Source organism: Ctenopharyngodon idella, chromosome 5 (assembly GCF_019924925.1).
Source record: "Ctenopharyngodon idella isolate HZGC_01 chromosome 5, HZGC01, whole genome shotgun sequence".
Taxonomy (NCBI): Eukaryota; Metazoa; Chordata; class Actinopteri; order Cypriniformes; family Xenocyprididae; genus Ctenopharyngodon; species Ctenopharyngodon idella.
In genome coordinates this window covers 37,905,334-37,925,379 of record NC_067224.1, presented here as the reverse complement: position 1 = coordinate 37,925,379, position 20,046 = coordinate 37,905,334, and the positions used below count along the sequence as shown (strand labels likewise).

The 20,046-nt window shown below is 35.7% G+C and overlaps 1 protein-coding gene across 2 annotated transcripts in view; it reads right to left on the bottom strand.

The window, feature by feature from the left end:
* Positions 1–325: 325 nt before the first annotated feature.
* The window catches only part of nf2a (NF2, moesin-ezrin-radixin like (MERLIN) tumor suppressor a), a 48,751-nt gene continuing 29,030 nt past the window's right edge, over positions 326–20,046 (bottom strand). For both annotated transcript variants that reach the window (XM_051894036.1, XM_051894037.1), the window contains 10 exons: positions 19,630–19,764; positions 19,456–19,530; positions 18,112–18,225; positions 16,518–16,640; positions 14,848–14,964; positions 14,657–14,757; positions 12,273–12,378; positions 9,123–9,250; positions 8,312–8,471; positions 326–1,156 (listed from right to left, as the gene is read on the bottom strand). In XM_051894036.1, coding sequence (XP_051749996.1) covers positions 1,106–1,156; positions 8,312–8,471; positions 9,123–9,250; positions 12,273–12,378; positions 14,657–14,757; positions 14,848–14,964; positions 16,518–16,640; positions 18,112–18,225; positions 19,456–19,530; positions 19,630–19,764 — 1,110 coding nt within the window. In that variant the 3' untranslated portion in view covers positions 326–1,105. The remainder of the gene's footprint in view (positions 1,157–8,311; positions 8,472–9,122; positions 9,251–12,272; positions 12,379–14,656; positions 14,758–14,847; positions 14,965–16,517; positions 16,641–18,111; positions 18,226–19,455; positions 19,531–19,629; positions 19,765–20,046) is intronic.

Below are 20,046 nucleotides of genomic sequence, written 5' to 3'. Positions count from 1 at the left end.
AATGGGGGAAAATATTTATGGAACCAAGACTGCTGATGAAGTGGGCGGTTGCTGTATGCTCTATACTGAGCCATGCTTATGGAGAAATTGCAGGGTTTTTTTTTTTTTTTTTTTTTTTGCTCGTTTTATAGCCTGCCAGGTGAAAATTGTACATCTGATCACTAAAAAAGTAATACGCACATTATTTCAATCATGCCTGTGGCACAATCAGTGTGGGTCAAGTTGCACACTAAAGTGTAATACTAAGGGCTAGGGGGATGTTCAAAGCAAAGTGTGAACATCAGTAATTCATCAAAAAATTAAAAAAAAGAACAGCCACAGAATATTTAAGATAATTTCTATTCATTTATTTATCTGCACAAAAACATTTTCAAAAATATATTCAATTTTTTTTTAAAACATTGTAAAACATTTCAAGCCAAGTAAACAGTTTTAGAAAAATCCCCAAATATTTCATATGTAATAATAGTTTTCCACATGGTGCTCTCACATGTTTTTTCCCCCTAAAATATCCTGTACTAATCTATCCTCTGAGAGAAAGTAAACTCTTTTAAACTGTAACACAATTAGGTTTAATTCAGCCTTTATGAATGACCAGAGAGCTCCATATTAGACCAAAAATGTATAAGCCTAACTTAATACGGCACAAGGGTGCAATACCACTGCTTTAGCCAATTATTCTGACAAATATTGATCGAAAGAGACAGACATATCTGCTGTGCAACTGGAGAGATGAATTTAAGATGCACTGCAGAGATATATGTAGTCAGTGTGTACACTGCTACTCGTAGTGTCTTCATAATGGGGTTTTGACCTCCTGCAGACAGAGGGATATTGGGAAATTATGTTTAGTGTGACTCTGTATGTGAATGAGCTTATGTTACTGTGTGTGTCCCTTTAAAAACATGTTCTCCCTCTGTAGTTCTGTTTACTTGAGGTCCTGGTCCTCTTAGTGTAATGTAAACTTTACCCACATATACATTCTTCATCACCGGAGTGTGCTAGGATCATATAGGAATGGGTCACAGCCTTTCAGGAATGTGAAAAAGACACAACGAGACATTATTCACACATTCAGACACTGTAGTCCAGTCTGTCTGGATGGCTATAGCTCCTGGAAGAAGGCCACTCTGGATTTGGTGCTCTGTAGAGTGAGCTGTGGAGACAGATTGAAGAAGATTGAGAAGTGTAAAGAATTGTGCTAAGCTCCAAACTGATGCTCTTCATTTCATATGAAAAAAAAAAAGAAGAGATAAATATATAAATAAAACACACACATTACTTTTCAAAAGTTTGGGGTCAGTAAGTTTTTTTTATTTCTTTTTTTTTTTTTTATTAAACTTTTATTCTGCATTAAATTGATCAAAAGACATTTGTAATGCTACAAAAGTTTTTAATTTCAAATAAATGTTATCCTTTTGAACTTTCTATTCATCAAAGAATCCTCAAAAGAAATGCATCAGTTTCCACAAAAATATTAAGCAGCACAACTGTTTTCAACATTGATAATAATAAAACATAATAAGCAGTAATATTAAATTAGCATATTAGAATCATTTCTAAAGGATCTATCTACATAAAATATGCCAATAGATTAAAATAAGCTTGATAAACCTCACAATTATTGCAGAACATTAAATGTCACATTTTTTTTATTATTTGCTAAAATTAGCCAGTAACACTTTATAATAAGGTTCAATACACTAAAATCAGTTAATGCAACAGGCACAGAAGCATGAAAAACAACGAACAATACTTTTACAGCATTTTAATGTTAATTTACATGTACTAATATGTATTATGAACAAACTATTTCTAAGCTTATTTCTACCACAGATTAAAAAAATAAAGGTAACTGCAACTTTTTATCTCAAAATTCAGACTTTTGTTTCTTAGAATTGTGAGAACTAGGAATTGCAAGAAGAAAAAAAAGAGGCAGAATTGAGATATAAACATGCAATTATAAATGTGGTAATTGTGACTTTTTGTCTCACAATTTAGACTCTTTTCCTCGTAATTGCAAAGAAGAGTCCAAATTGTGAGACAAAAAGTCACAAAAGTCCCGAAATGTGAGATATAAACTAGCCATTGCAAGACAAAACGATAAAGTCGCATTATCCATTTTATTTTTGGCGAAATTAAGCTTCCATAACTAACATGGATGAACAATAAAAATAGTATATTTATGATTACATTAATTAATAAACTGAAAACAAATAATTGTTGTTCAGTGTTAGTTTATGATACCTAATGCATTAACTGATAACTAACTAATGTGTGTATATTTAAAGTTTGTGCATTAAACATGTTAAATTTAATGAGGTAAAATCTATTAATTCTTGTTTCAACTTTGGTAGGCGTAATTTTTAATTATTTATCCTCATGCCATGAGAAACATTAGACATGTATGACACGTTCAATACCTCGGAGTCATGCAGAATTCATAGAGAGAGAGAGAGTGAAAGAGAGCGAGCAGTGTGTGTCTCTGATCAGCTGTCACTAGTCTGTGTGAGCTCACTGACGGTGATGTTTAAAGACACTTTAAGACAGAATCCCTTATGAAACACTGGTGCAAACAAACAAGAAGGGACGGAAGAGAGGCACAGAGATGGGAAAATGATGAAATTAATACTATATGAAAATGGTTCATTGCTGCTTCATTAATGAATCATTTTGCAGGGATTGAACACACAAGTACTCTCACCCTGAAATACTCCAATCTGCTCAGTGGTTACCACACATGCTTCAGACATCTTGAGATATAAATCAAATGTCATTATAAATACACTAAAAATGAAGACAAAAGTCTGTGGTTACTCTGCTAGGACAACTGTGTAAACTTGAGGAGAACTGACTTCAAACATCCACTAAATATTGGCTTGAGACCAATTGGTTGGAAGTAATTGCAAAAATGCCTCAGAAAAGTGCAATAGGAGTGCAGACGGTGAAATTCACGTAATCCACCACTGATAACGGCCAGATACTGCAGTCGTGTATGAATGTCTACTGGCAAGCGAAAGCACAGAACCTTTGCGTCCTCCAGCATTTTAATCACTGTCAGTATGAACACGGTGATGACTTTGAGGAATTACATTTTATATTTGTCATTTAGGAGACACTGTTTTAGCCAAAGCAACTACCAGCACACTATCTACAGGAACAATCAGTTCAGTCACTGTTAGAGAAACTGGGCAACTCTCATAGAGCTTCTCTGAATCTAAGACTTTTTGGGTTAACATATAAGCCCAGATCAGAAAAGTAAAGTTAGTTTTAGTATAATTTTTTACAGATGCCATTTGGTTTGACATTTGGTATAATATTTATACCGACATTCAGACATGTTTAAGTACAGCTTATATGTACAATATTTTTTGGAGAACAGTTCACTCACTATCAGTCAAAAGTTTGGATTCTGTAAGACTTTTTTGTGTTTTTGAAAGATGTTATGCTCACCAAGAACAGCAATTATTTAATCCTCTACGGTGTTGCCTCCAGGCAACATGGTCTATTTTAGTTTGTTTTTAATAAAATAAGGCACCAATTGATTGATCAAACTTATCTCAGGACAGAATAACTCAAATACTAATCAATAAAAGTGCAAAAACAACCAAAACATGACCAACAGGTCAAATTTTGTGTCTTGTTTCAGCATGTCACATGGCTTCATATTTTCTCCAATGAAAAGTGTTTTTTTCACTTGTTTGTATCCATTTAATCACCCACAAAAAATACGAGTCACCTTCACTGGCAAGTAAAGAAGTATTTTCAAGAACTTTACATTATATATCATCAAATGTTTTAGAGAAAATATCAAAAAACTGTGTGTTGCCTCAAGGCAACATTGTACCATAATGGAATCGCATAAGGCCATACAGGCATAATAGGTTTGAATACAAATGTATTATATTTGTAAGGAAAAGAGTTAGAATTATCTAAATATATCTGCATTTTCACATGACTTTGTAAGGCACTTATAAGAATAGTAATTAACATACTATATCTGCATATATTATGATCTGCACATTTTCTATAGCACTTCAGAAAGGTATAAAACACAGGTAGCACAGCCAGTTGATGAAGGTGATGATGAGGGGTCATACTGTGATGAGAAAGATGGAGATGAGGATTAAGATGGATATGATAACTTGATATAATAACATAATAATATGATGGTTTGGTAATACTTGTGTTCCACTATGGTACAATGCTGCCTGAGGGCAACAGCTGGATATAAAATGTTACTTTTTATTAAATATGAAACTTTTAATACATTAAAAACGGGATAAATTTGTTTGTTCAAGTGTCTAGTTAAAGAAATTGATGTTTTCAATAAATATATTTCTTTTTTTCTACATGAAAATACCAAATGTTTCAATTTTTCCATTGTGGTACAATGTTGCCTCGAGGCAACAAACTTATAAAAAATAAATAAATTAAAAATTTATAAAAATATTTATTGATAGTTAAAGTGTCCAATTTTAAGCAGGAAAAACAACACAAATAATTTTTTCCTCATTGATATCATATTGCGAACCAATAGAAAACTTTTGTAACATTATAAATGTATTTACTGTAACTTTTGATCGCATTGATTTCTTAAAAAAAAAAAAAAAAAAAAACACTGCCACCAAACTTTTGAATGGTAGTGTATGATTGGAAATTTTGTCACCTTTATATAAGTAAACATATGTAAAAATCAATGGCTTGCTAAAAAACACAAGGAGAAAAAAATACATCAATATCAATGCTTGGGGTCTCTGCAAGTTAAAGACGACCCTACATCTTTCACAAGATGTAATCTAAGTCTCTGGTGTCCCCAGAATGTGTCTGTGAAGTTTCAGCTAAAAATACCCCACAGATCATTTATTATAGCTTGTCAAATTTGCCCCTATTTGGGTGTGAGCAAAAACACAAGATTTTTGTGTGTGTCCCTTTAAATGCAAATGAGCTGCTGCTCCCAGCCTGCTTTCCAAAAGAGGGCGGAGTTTTAACAGCTCATGTTTCGGTTGCTCAACAACAACAAAGCTGGAGAATCTCACGCTGCCAAAATGACGATTGTCAGTAATGGTGTTCAGCCTTACATTGTTCAAACCGGAGTCGAACACTGATGGAGAGACTCAGGAAGAAGTTACAACTTTTAGAATGCAACTGGACGTTTCTGAATGGTAAGTGGATAAATTTATGTAGTTGCTGTGGAGTTGATTCAACTCATCGACTAGCATGTGTCGTCATATTCATCTTTTGTGCAAATCCAGCGTTGAATTGACCCTCGTTTGTAAAGCAGTCCGGCGTAAAATGACGACATAGCAACAACTCTTCCTCTTCTCTAAAGCAGCCCAACATGGCCTCAAACCCTTTGTTGTGTGTTCCCGGGGGCAGGGTTTATGTAAATTTTGGGGTTTGTGATGTCACCAACCCGGGAAGAAGCTCGTTGCAGTCCCTACCAGCTGTTTGTTGTAGTCCTTAAAAAGCAATATCTGTAAAAGAAAATATCTCCCTTTGCATTGAACTTTGAGCGTCGTAACTTTGCAGATGTTGTTTATGCTCAAAGAGCAACATTATACACTAACTAAAGTTTAAAAAGTGAAATCATAATCAAGGACCCCTTTAATCGACTTTTAACTTATTCATAATTCAGTACAATTAACAAAGGAATGCTTGGACACTTGCGTGCCACCGCTTCAATGGGGATTTTGATAGATTGCCGCATAAACACATTCAGGGAACAGGTGAGACTGTCAGTGCATTAAGACACTCTCACTACATCTCTGTCCCTCAGGCTATAGCTAGCAGCAGGACACACCAGGCTATGGAGAAAGTACAGCCACGGCCATTAATCATTCCACCAGCGTGACCTGGAAAGCCAGCGACCCTTGTCACTTGTTCCAAGGACCAGTGCTCAAACTACCTGAGCAACAGTGATTTACAATGAGTTGGACAGTGTCCCGATACAGGCTTCCAATGCAGGCCCAACATCGGCTAAGAAAACAACAGCTGTCAACGGGTGTAAGACAGAGTTGGATTTTGTAGTTGCTATTAGCGTGAGAGCTGTAAAACCGTTCCCCCAAAGTGTCTGGCTCGATTTGCTCAAGCTTCGCTTCAATTAGACAATCACATCAAGGCAGAATGACTGAACACACGGAGGGCACTCCATCCGTCCAAACAACCGATCACAACACAGGAATCAATTAGCGTAGGGCTAACGAGACAATTTCACACACTGCAGGAAAGGGTTCTATGTCTAAAATGGAGCTTTTAATCTACCATTTCATAAGGCTTGATGAAAACGTAGCTGAACCCTTTCAGAAAGATGATGAATAAATTAACTTTGGATTACCGGTGCTCGATGGCATGACTAACAGTACGATTAGGATCATATTTCATAGGAACTAGCCCTTCTGAGAAATGGTACTACAACACAGACTTTTCAGAAGAGTTTAGTAAACCTGCACTTCCATTTTCAAAATTTTTCCCATCTCAGACACAAGTTCCAATGTTTCAAAATTAAGAATATGGAAACATTATAGAGCTACTTGCTGCAACAAGCACTTCTGTAGGTTGTAAGATGCGGAACTTGAAGTTATTTGAGTGTTGGACTACATTTTTTTTAAGAATTAAAATCTGAAGAGGAGGTAATACTTCAGTGTCTTTGTTGCTTCAGTATATGATGATTTTAAGAAACTCTTTCACTTTTAAGTGACATCTTTTACTCCAAAGAAACTGACAAACTGTTTAACTCTCCAGTTCACAGAGTTTCTCTTCCAGAGTTTGAAATTAATGCATTTCAGTTACCAGTCCAGGGCCAAATTCATGAAACATTCTTAAGAATAAAATTCTTATTAACTGCAATTTCCATGTTATTTTCCAACTTAGGAATAAAGTATTTTATACTCCCAAAAACAAAACATTTTCGATTCTTTTTTTCTTTTTACAGTGTTCTAAAAGCAAAACTTGAGAAAAAATTCCAAGAGGTCCGGTCTCTATATTTCCTTCCCAGTGGACGTCCGGACAATACTTTTATGGAACGGTTATACATTTTCACCAGGGCAGCTGTAGTACTTTGTAAAAGAAAAAATCCTAAACACTCAAAATAAAAAATAAATAAATAAATAAATATTTCTCCCAACTGGATATAAATATAAAAAGGTTAGATCAGATGTTTTATCAGGCTATTATTTTTTTTTTTTTTTTTTCTTTTTACATTTAGACACCTACGTGTATAGCAAATAGAAGGCCTTGGGACTGAGGGTTTACCTCTTAAGAAAAGTATGGACCATTTTTATATTTTGCTCAAAGTAATAAACCACTAAAAACAAACAACATACATAATCTAATAATCAAAACTCTCATAATGATCACAAAACAAAGTTAACTAGTAATTTCAAAGTTTTTGTCATCTGTATAACAGATAAAAATAATTTTATTTGCTGCATTCTCGTTTTCTGCAGTGTTTTAGCAAAAGTATCTATTTTGCTGCTCACCGTGTTTCTGCTACTGTTGTTAAAATAACTATCATCTGCCGCTCTTAACATGGCCCTTTATGTCTTTAGCGGGAGAGAGAAGCAACACACAGGGAACGGAAAGGGCTTGAATGAAGCGTGTTTGGCTCTAGATAAAAAATATTAGAGGATGTAGCGCTGAAAGATCATTACTGTAAACGACCCTGACCGCTTGTTTAAATTTGTATAAAACAGGCTCTTAAAATATTTATAATACACAGAACATTAAAAAAACAAAAACAACGGCTAACTGCTGAACTCCCATTTTCTTTGCTCTTAGTATGATTATTACGGTAATCTGAACTACACTTCGGAACATTTTTACGAACTTCTTAGTATTTAACTTCTGAGCCCAGACGTGTAACCACTACCCTACATACATGCAGATAACAAATATGAAAAAAATATGGAGTCTTAACACAGCTCAGGGACTTTGGAGCCAGCAGCTGTTGTTAAGCGGGCAGAGAAGGTTCAAATACAGCTCGCAACATTTCCCAATCCTATTTCCCACTACTTTCCTGTCGTCTCTCCACTATTATTTAAAAATAAAAAAAGTGATGAAAGGCAAAATAAACAAGAAAATAGAGACAGAACTCATTTGCATTTTTAACAGTCTCAAACAGGGGTGTCCAAACCTGCTCTTGGAGGGCTACTGTCCTGCAGAATTTAGCTCCAGCCTTTATTAAACATCTGAAACCAGCTAATCAAGGTCTTCAGACTCACCAGAAACTTCCAGGCAAGTGTGTTGGAGCTGGTTGGAGCTAAAACCTTGTATCACATGTCTGGCTTTGTGAAGTATGCATTTAACCCACCTTTTTAAAGTTGCTCTGCTTGCTGGTGCCTTTCTCAGCATTCTCATTATGTAGGATGTCTAGAGGCGTTTCTCGGTCCTTTAGTTTTAATGACTCAATCTCGGTCTTCAGTTCATTCAGCTGCTCCTGAAGATGTTTGCTCTTCTCCAAATACTCGACCCTGCCAAAGAAGACAGACACATCCTGTAACAAACCTACTCTCCTGGTTTCCATCTGTTTTAAGGCCAAATTAAGCATGAAAAACTCCTCCACATGAGTGAAATATACTGAGATGATGTGCATTTGGAGGCTATTTTGTGGAAACCGGATACGTTTTACAATAGAAAGCTCAAAATAACAGCATTTATTTAAATAGTAATCTTTTATAACATTGTAAATGTCTTTATTGTGCATCTATGCTGGATAAAAGTATTAATTTACTGCCCCCAAACTTTTGAATGGTAGTGTATTTCATGCAATGAGAACAGGCATTGATTTTTAAGAAAACGATCTTTAAGATCATGATTAATTGGACAATCAATATTTTCTAAGAACCACAGTACCATATTCTCATAAATCACCTTCTTATTGACTGTCAAACTGAAAGTCATTGGTCATTTTTTTTTAAATTTTGTAAAAAAAAAAAAAAAAAAAAACAAGGCAGTAGGGAATCTTATCACTTAAAAACTAATCCACTACTCAGTTGAGCACCAGCAGAGAGGACAAATTCCGGTTCAGTTGATGTAACTGGTTCAAAAGGTGTGGACAGATGTGACACCAGCAGAGAGACTGTGATCAGGATGGACTGATGCCTGAAATGGGCTGCACTAACTTTTCTTTTTCAATCTCCATGGACAGATGTTTCATGTCAGTGTCTTTGAAGTCAAAACTCAGGTTCTCCATGCTAAAGTTGAAGTTAGTTCCATCAGGAGGAAGAGCATTGGCAGACAACGGCACAGGCTGAGCAGTGAACGAGAGAGAGAGAGGAAGAAGAAAAAAAACATGTTCAAATGAGCTTAGTGAGCTTAATAAAAGTTCAAATGTACACATAATAACAAAAAAAGGAGAGCTGTACCAAATATATCAGTATTAAAACACTAATGCTTCTTAACAGCTTTACAAAGTAAAACAGAACATTCAACAAGAAAAAATATTGTTATACAGTCATGTGAAAAAATTAAGACACCCTATTGAATTCTATGGTTTTCCGTTTTAGGGCATAATAAAAAAAAATCATCTGGTCCTATGCAGGTCTTAAATTTTGGAAAATAAAACCTCAGATGAACAACAACTCATGACATATCACACTGTGTCATTATTTGTTTAGCAAAAATAAAGCCAAAATGGATGACAAACTTAGGGCACCCTTACTGTTAACATACAAATTAAGAGGGTAAGTAACGATCAAGCACTGCTAATCAAATGTGTTTGATTAACTGATCATCAGCAAGTGTAAGATATAAAAGCTGAAGTTTGCTGGTCTGGAGCCTACAGATGTGTGTTAACACAATGCCGAGGAGGAAAGACATCAGCAATGATCTTAGAGATGCAGTTGTTGCTGCCATCAATCTGGGAAGGGTTATACGCCCATTTCCAAACTATCTGTAGTCCATCATTGTACAGTGAGGAAGATTATTCACAAGTGGAAGACATTCAAAACAGACACCAATCTTCCCATGAGTGGACATCCCAGCAAATTCACCCCAAGATCAGACCGTGTAATGCTCAGAGAAATTGCAGACAATCCAAGAACTACACCTCAGACTCTACAGGCCTCAGTTAACATGTTACATGATAAAGTTCAAGACAGTACAATTAGAAAAAGACAGGACAAGTATGGCATGTTTGGAAGGGTTTCCAGGAAAAAGCCTCTTTTCTCTAAAAAAAAACATGGCAGCACGGCTTAGGTTTGCAAAGTTGCTTCTTAACAAACCATAAGACTTCTAGAACAATGTCCTTTGGACAGACAAGACCAAAGTGGAGATGTTTGGCCATAATGCACAGCGCCAAGTTTGGTGAAAACCATAAGAGCATATCAGCACAAACACCTCATACCAAAAGTCAAGCATGCTGTTGGAGTGCTGATGATTTTTGGCTTGTTTTGTACCCACAGGCCTTGGGCACCTCACAGTCATTGAGTCGACCATCAACTCCTCTGTATACCAAAGTATTCTAAAGTCAAATGTGAGGCCATCCGTCCAACGGCTTGGCCAAAATTGGGTCATGCAACTGGACAATGATCTGAAGATCACCATCAAATCTACACCAGAATGGCTGAAAAAGAAAAGAATAAAGGTGTTGCAATGGCCCAGTGAAAGTCCAAGCCACATCCTGTCGAGAGCTGTGCATTAACAAATGCCCACAAACCTAAATAAACTGGAGCAACGTTGTAAAAAAGAATGGGCCAAAATTTCTCCAGAATGATGTGAGAGACTGATAAAGTCTTACAGAAAATGATTACTTCAAGTTATTGCTGCTAAATTTGGATCTACAGGCAACTGAATCATAGGGTGTCCTAACTTTGTCATTCATGGTTTTTCCATCTTGGCTTTTTTTTCTTTTGCTAAATAAATAATGACATGGTGTGATATGTAATGTGTTGATGTTCATCTGAGGTTTTATTTAGTAAATTTTAAGACCTGCCAAGCACTAGATGATTTTTTTTTATTATGTTCTGATATGGAAAACCATGGAATTCAATAGGGTGTCCTAACTTTTTCACATGACTGTAGGCCCTGCAGCATATGGAAGACAGTAGTTTCGTATTGAAATAAAGTAAATGGGTCATTTTTTTTGACTGGTCAATTAAATGATCAGTGTGGCGACTAGGAATTCAAGCACCTAGTATGAACTTCAAAAAAAACTGTCTTCATTTGCCTCAGGCAGGATGACTTACCTAAAACAAAGTCAAGCTCAGGTTTGCCTTAGCTACCTATAGTTGGATTTTGTCAAAAGACCAAAGGAAGCTTCAGGGTAAAAGAAAAATACACAAGACATCAATACCCGGAGAATGTGGCAATGCTCTGAAATGCCTCCTGGATTTTTAAGTGGTCGAACAGATCTAACATTAGCCACCCATAGAGAGAGCTAATGTTTAAAATTATACGCTGACCTCCAGTCACCCCTTAACTCACTGTGCATGTAAAATACGCAGATATGAGCTGCCCGTGGGATTTTTAAGAGTATCCACAAAGCTTTAAAACAGCAGAAGCGCTCAGTTCCCAAGTGCTTAGGCCAATAATTAGGAACATTGTTGTAATAGCCCTAAAATGCAGTTTCCAGGTAGAAAAACATCCTCTCTGGGGAACATTTATGTAGAAAAAACTAATTTTCTGACCTCAATTATATCCATTATCCACATAAAAGGCTTAGGACAATCCCTCAATAGTCGTGCATTTGAATCAGATATGAAGTGCACTCAGTCATCATGTGTATTCAAAGCAGGTTGATATTCACAATGCATTTAATGGAGGTATTCAAGTTAACTGCAGTCTCTCGCTATCAGTTTCCCTTTAAATAGCCAGACTTTTGAACTCATTTGTAATTCAATTCTGAAAAGCATTACAACCATGCCAAGCTATTCTCGGGGCCCTATAGGTGTACCTAACCATTTTTTAAGTTGGACAGCTTAATATGAATATAAATATTCCTTCTAGATTGCATTAGGGTGGTTATTGCAAGGCTAAAACACTCTCGAAGGTTTCCCTGGATGAGAAGGGAAAGTTTTCTTGCAAGTAATGGAATGGTTGTCTGATGCAACTTTTATTTAAATAAATTATCTTGACATTGACAAATGGCCAAGAGGCTAAATCAGACTAGCGTAAAAACTGTGCAGAGTTTAAACCTTATTTCTCTTAGAGATAAAATTGGACTGGCTCCGGACTCCAGGCTGATTTAGAATGGCAAGCGTTGATGTAACGTCATCAGTGGAGATGTTGAAGAACACCGTAGGGGAGTGTTTTGGTAAGGGACGGGTGATTACCGAATACGGCGATTTGCTGGTGATCTCCAGTAGTTTGTTTTTGGCTTTGCGCTCCGATTCTCTAGCCTCCTGCAGGTCCTGTTTCAGCTGGTCGGCCTCCTTCGCCCTGTGGAGAATAGATGCATGGGGTAACTCATTCAAGGTTAGAACCCTTTGAAGTGGACACAGTATTGAGATCTCCAAAGCACAAATTCAGCTGGAAATGGAAAAATGGATGCTCACATTAGCAGAAAATTGAGACTTTCACAGGCACCAAATCAAACAGCTATCACAGCATGCACACCAACAGAGTGCCACATACTAAGTTAAGGCCCAGTAGATGGGTTCGAGAAGGGCCATCAGCATAGATCCAGCTGTGGTGGAAGATGTGGGCCGTCTATCATAGTGCATGTTCACATACCGAGTTCTGAGTGACTATATAACAGCAGATAAATAATAGGTGTAACTTGCTTTTAGCCAATTCTTTTAATCCAGACTGATTTTTAATAAACTTTAGTGTAAGAATAAACAGACTTTAGGCCAAAAAATTTAATTAAAATTAAAATAAGTGAATGGTGAGCGGTGCTTCACCTTGCCATGATGTCATTGTCATGATATAGGATGTTGCTAGGGTCTTCTGGGTGGTTGCTTAGGTGCTCTTTCTGGACAGTATTTTTAAAAGGGTTAATTCACCCCAGTAAAGGGTTAATTCACCCCAAAAATGAAAATTCTGTCACTAATTACTCACCCTCATGTCGTTCCACACCTGTAAGGCCTTCGTTCATCTTCGGAACACAAATTAAGATATTTTTGATAAAATCCGATGACTCAGTGAGACTGATAAGATAATTAACACTTTCAAATGCCCAGAAAGGTACTAAAGACATATTTAAAACAGTTCATGTGACTACAGTGGTTCAAACTTAATGTTATGAAGCGACGAGAATACTTCTTGTGCGCCAAAAAAACAACAAAATAACGACTTTATTCAACAATATCTAGTGATGGGCGTTTTCAAAACACTGCTTCATGAAGCTTTGAAGCTTTACGAATCTTTTGTTTCGAATCAGTGGTTCGGAGCATGTATCAAACTGCCAAAGACACGTGATTTCAGTAAACGAGGCTTCGTTACATCATAAGTGTTTAGAAATTTCAATGGTTCACATGACTTTAGCAGTTTGATACATGCTCCAAACCACTGATTCGAAACAAAAGATTTGTAAAGATTCAAAGCTTCATAAAGCAGTGTTTTGAAATCGACCATCACTAGATATTGCTGAATAAAGTCGTTATTTTTTGGCACACAAAACCTATTCTCGTCGCTTCATAACACGAAGGTTGAACCACTGTAGTCACATGAACTGTTTTAATATGTCTTCAGTAGCTTTCTGGGCATCTGAAAGTGTTAATTATCTTGCTGGCAATGGAGGCCTCACTGAGCCATCGGATTTTATCAAAAATATCTTACTTTGTGTTCTTACGGGTGTGGAACGACATGAGGGTGAGTAATGACAGAATTTTTCATTTTTGGGTGAACTAACCCTTTAACTCTTTATTTTTAAGTTGCCAGCCAGCGCCAGCATTTTTGATCATATTCATAAAACTTTCACGGACCCCAGAATATTTTGCTTTATGAATATGTAAACAGTCAATATATCAAAAGAAAGAAAAAAAAAAAATTATTCTAGCTTCTTTTCTTCACTTGTTTTTGTATCCGGAGATTCTGTACTCTCCAGATCTGTAATAGCACCCCCTACCATATAACAGTGAAAACACAGATTGCCAGAAAAAACTCTGCAATGGCAGGGAAGAGTTGTGTCATAAATGACAGAAAATCTCGTCAACAGCACGGAAAGAGTTCATATTTAAAATTTACTTTTATTTTCATATTTCCCTTTTTCATTTGAATTTTTTGTTTAAATTTTAGTTATTCTGTTTTGTGCTTTTTAAAAAAAAAAAAAATTATTAGTTTTGTATTCGATTTATAATTTTTCATTCATTTTAGTTTAGTAATTTTTGTACTTCAACTTAAACTTATTTATTTCAGTTAGTTGCTAAGGCAACATTTCTATTTATGTTATTTTATTTCAGCTTTATTTCAATTAACTAAAACAATTTTAAATGGCTTAATAAAATTTTATATTAATATTTTTATATAACTTTATATTTTCAGAAAAGAATGATAAGAACGATAAGAAAAATAGTACCCACTCGGCTATTCAAAAGATGACAAACAAAACAAATATAACAAATAAATATAACAATAAAATAAAAGTAAAAAAAGCTTTTCAAACACAATAAAAAGGTCTTTTATCATTTAACCATTGGCACACCACCACCATGACAAGGAGCCATCTTATTAAAGAATATCCAAATATTTATACTGAATATGCGTGTGATATTACCTCCTTTCGGACTCATCTGCCATCTTGAGTGCAAGCATCTCAGCTTCTAGCATCTTCTGTTCCATTAATCTCTTCTCCTCCTCAGTGCGAATAGCTGTCACCTTTATAGAGAATAATTCAGAGCATGATCAGTCCTCAGTGGTCCTAAATGATCTTCTATGAGCAGATGATGTGGGTAAATGCTCACTAACCTTAATACGCTGCATCTCCTGTTCAGCCTCGGCCGCTTTCTGAGCCAACAGCTTGGCCTCCTCCTCAGCGATTTGTGCCTTCTCCGCCAACAGATCTGCTGTTTCCTCCGAACGTAACTGAGAACAGAGAGACCGAACACTTTGCACAAATGCACATTGGTAATTCTGCTTCATTCGATTCCCTTGTTGATTAACTGCATTAGATGGTAAAAGTTCCGCATATTACACCAACTTTTGCTGTTTTACACATTTCCACACCATTTGTGTACCAGTTCACAAAAAAACTGTTACATAAAGCTCAGTCTAACACATTTACGTCATTTGCATCAGAAATCGTGTCACTAGGTCAGTCTTTTCTTCGCTAAATATATCTCTCAAAACATATCTACTTTCGGAAAGGAAAGTGAAAAAACTTCATAAATATTTGAGAGAGCGAGAGAAAGAGAACTCAGACTGGCGAGGATATAAAACTCACTGATAAAAAATAATAAGACCTGTGCTATTATGAGCTCTGCCAGAAAATTATTTGAATTAGCGTTATGCTGAGCATGGATGGTGAACTATTAGGAAAAATGCATATATCACTGGTACTCACACTGATATCAGTTCAAAAGCAACAAAGACAAATTTCTTTTGTTTGCAAGAGCCGAAATACCCTCTGAATGTGCACTGAACACTGAGTATTAAAATGCCATGTGAAAGTGAAGAGATAAAAAAGAAATATAGCCTTAGAAATATTATTATATATTATAATAAATGAAATGTATTAATATTTAGGTGGGATCGGTCCCAAAAAACTGAAGTGAATGCAAATTGGACTAAGACTTTAAAGTGGCCAAAAGAAAGGTAAATGTTCAGATTTCTGTTTAGAATATCACTTGTTACTGATCGTTATGAATTTTGTTATACATTTTATAATAATCATAATAATATAAACAAATAATAATTTATAATAAATAAAATAAATAATTTTTTATTGTTAAAGGGGTCCTTGATTTTGATTTCACTTTTTTTTAACTTTAGTTAGTGTATAATGTTGCTGTTTGAGCATAAACAACATACGCAAAGTTACGACGCTCAAAGTTCATTGCAAAGGGAGATATTTTCTTTTACAGAAATCGCTTTTTAAGGACTACAACAAACGGCTGGTAGGGACTATAGAGAGCTTCCTCCTGGGTTGGTGACATCACAAACCCCAAAATTTACATAAACCCTGCCCCCAGGAACAAACAACAAAGGGGGTGAGGCCATGAAGAGGAAGAGTTGTTGTAGTAAAGTGTTGTTGCCATGCCATCATTTTACGCCAGACTGCTTCAAATAAGGGCAAATTTGACAAGCTATAATAAATGATCCGTGGGGTATTTTGAGCTGAAACGTCACAGACACATTCTGGGGACACCAGAGACTTATATTACATCTTGTGAAAGGAGCATTAGAGGTACCCTTTAATAAGAATAATTATTAGTAATTTTATTTATAAATTATTTATATTTTATATAATTATTATTATTATTATTATTATTATTATTACCACAACATCACTATTAAAAAAAGCAGTATGAGGCTCATGCACGTGGGTTGAGTACAAGTATAGATACCGAAGTGCTCTGGCAAGCACTGAAACGATTAGGGAAAGTATATTTAGAGTGGGTGATGTTTTAGTTTCTCACCAGTGCTTCATTGGCCATGTGAGCTTCATCCTGTAACTGAATCAGTCTCCTCTCCAGCTCATCACGAGCTCTTTCTGCCTCCTCACGCAATTGTTTCTCCCTCTCCAGCCTCTGCCGTTCCATCTACAGAGAGGTGCAAAAAGCTCACCCATATTTCACCAGAATTGCAGCGCTGCTAAATGGGTTTAGTGGATCACAAATCCAGCACCTGGTTAAAGGTGCCTGAAGGTGCAACAGGAAAATCAATGCATTTGGTGACCATGAAGTCTTAAGATTTACTAGCGAGGGAGGAAGGGAGGGAGGATCTGGCTGACACTTCCCAAGTTCTCTAAAGAAAGACGATGGTTTTCCAAAACTGTAATCATTTATAGAAATATTTATACATATACACTGCCGTTCAAAAGTTTGGGATCAGTAACACCATGCTATAACCAGACCAGTTGCGATAAGATTTTAGCAACAAGCAATTTTTCTGTTCACACCAGACGTGATGCGACTATGAGATGCGACAAAATCAATCAAAAATCACAGCCAATCAGAATAGCGTGTGGGTGGGCTCTCTTTGCAAGCACATTGCACTAGTAACAACATAGATACAGTAGGTCATATAAATTATATTAAAGGAAACAAGAACATTTAAACTGTCAACTCAATGTCAACAAACAAGTGATTTCTGTGACAAAAACTATTTTTAATCATTTAAAACGGTGTAATGTACTTATTTTGTTGCGAGAGTCGTGTCATGTCTGGTGTGGACAGACAAATAGCTTGTTGCTGGAATGTTATCGCATTGCATCTGGTTAGGACACTGTTACAATGTTACAAAATATTTTTTTCAAATAAATGCTGTTCATTGAACTTTCTATTCATCAAAGAATACTAAAAAAAAATTAAAAAAAACATCCCGATTTCCATAAAATATTAGGCAGCACAACTGTTTTCAACATTGATAATAATAAGAAATGTTCAATGAGCACAAATCAGCATATGATGATTTCTGAAGGATCATGTGACACTGAAGGATGGAGTAATGATGCTGAAAATTCAGCTTTGCATCACAGGAATAAATTATAATGCATCACAGGAATAAATATATTCAAACAGAAAACATTTACTTTAAAGTGTAATAGAACATTACTTGTTTTACTGTATTATTGATCAAATAAATGCAGCCTTGGTGAGCACAAGAGACTTCTTCCGACCCCAAACTTCTGAATGGCAGTAATGTAAGTTACTTAAATTACAAAAAAAATGCCTCCATTAGGGCTATGAAAAATGTATATGTATGCAATTTTTGTCATCTACAACTAGCTACATTGCTGGAGAAAAAATATTTAATCAGTTATGTACACATTAATTCTTTCTTTTTGTACTCGTCTCATCTTTATTACTCTTTTATATCTTTTTTATATATTCTCTATTTGGTTTTTTAATTTCTTTCCTTTCAACTTTCTTTCTTTGCTCTTCTCTTTTTATCCTGTCAGACATAAGCGCATTAAAAATCAGCCCAGAAAACAGTTTGCTTTTATTTATTTGTTTAGCATAAAAACAAACAATCATGTTGTTAATCATGCAGTTATTCAGTTTTCCCAACCTGTTTGCGAGCTTTCTCTTCTCTAGCCTGCATCTTCATCTGCTGGACTTCCAACGAATCAACTCTGCGTCTTCTTATGAAGAGATCATGGTTCCCAATGCACAGCTGAAGAATCTTTAAACACACAAAAACTGCCTTATTAAAAGCTTAGCATACCCTTTAAAAAAAAAAAAAAAAAAAAAAGAAAGAAAGAAAGAAAAAAAATCTGTCATCTTTTAACCCTCATTTCATTCTAAACCTGTATAACTTTCTTTAAAGAATGAAATTTCAGTCCATGTCTCACAAATGCCATCGCATATTCCAAGTCTTCTGAAGCTGAAACAATCCTTTGTTTTGTATTTTCTTGTTTCTTTCTCTCTTTTGTTTTGGAAGTGTTTGTGTCCAGGGACGGTGATGATTGGCTCCTGCAGACTAATGACTGGTCCATCTGGATTGGTGCAGTCGATTCTAGGCACACCTTAAAAGCCCTGATGTCACTTCCTTTTGGGGGGGGACATTGTGTCGTTGTGAGGAGAGAATTATTGGCTTTTGGCTGTGTGTTTAGACAAATTTCGAGTGTTAAGAGTAGGGTGATCATTGTTTGTTCGTTGAAAGTGAATTAGAAACAGTAAGTAGGACACCGTTTGGTATTTTGAACCAATTGCCTGTTTACCGACACCGATTTAGATTCCCCTTTTATGCCTGTTTGCTTCAGCTTGTAAATAGTTTGTACATAATTGTAAATTTTGAGGGTTTGGTAAAGTAAGGAGTTTGACTCCACTTTGGTTTATTGTAAACCTTTTTGATCACTGTTTTTGTCTAGGGCAGTTAGGTTAATATATTGTACTTTTATTTTATTTTATTTTGGTTATGGTTTAGGTTAGAGGTTTTAAAATAAGAGTTTAGTTTGTTATTTTGGCCGGTTCAGCTCCTGAAGTAAATTTCCCTATTTATTCGTTTGACCACTGTATTTTTGGTTTATGTCATTAAAACCCTCAAAAGATCCTCTGCTTCCACTCTCTCATTTCTTGTTGTGTCCTTTGTGTCCATGTGTGTAACAGAAGCCATATCAGTTATAAGACCATTTTATGATATTATGGTTTATATGGTCATTGTTTGAAAAACAGCACTTTCTCCTTTTGTTTTCTACAGCGGAAATAAAATCATACTGGTTTGGATCAACATGAATGTTGACAGAATTTTCAATTCTGGGTGAACTATCCCTTTAACTAACAGAGGATTAATGGCATATAGATTTATTAAACCTACAATCTTCTGGCTCTTTAACCACCATGCCACACAACAGTGGGTTTGTGAAGATCAAACAATTGATCTCTGCGTTACATCACATCATTAAATACTCACCAGTTTATTGACTTTGAGTTTTGAGGAGTTGAATTTGAAGACATCTGCCCTCTTATCCAAGGGCTTAATGGCAAACTGAAGAGACAGTTACAGAAATGAGTGCACCAACAACATTAAACCACTCTTAGCATAGATCAGGTTGGTTAAAGTGTGAATTGTTCATAAAATGAGTACTTCTTTGTCGCTGTAGGAGATGTTTCTGATCTCATTCCAGGGAAAAGAAATTTTAGGTGTCAGTCTGTTATCCGGGTCATAAATGTGGAGGCCCAAAGCGTCAACACCCAGCAGTAAGCTGGTTCCCTTTTTATTCTTAAAAAACAAGATATTAAAAAGACATTCATTCTAATTTATTTTACTATCATGATCTCACAACCACAGCATTTCAGAGCTAGCAAAACTAATATTTCAAACAAAAGGCAGAAATAATTATTCTAAGTTTCAAGCAGCGTTAGACACCAAAGGAAGAGAGATTATGCAAGGTGATTAGGTCAACAATAATAAAAGGTTTGTCTATTACATATAAGAATAAAGGTATACAATAATAAAAATCTGGCTGTAAAGGCTTTAGCCGTCGGAAATCAGCTCAGATCG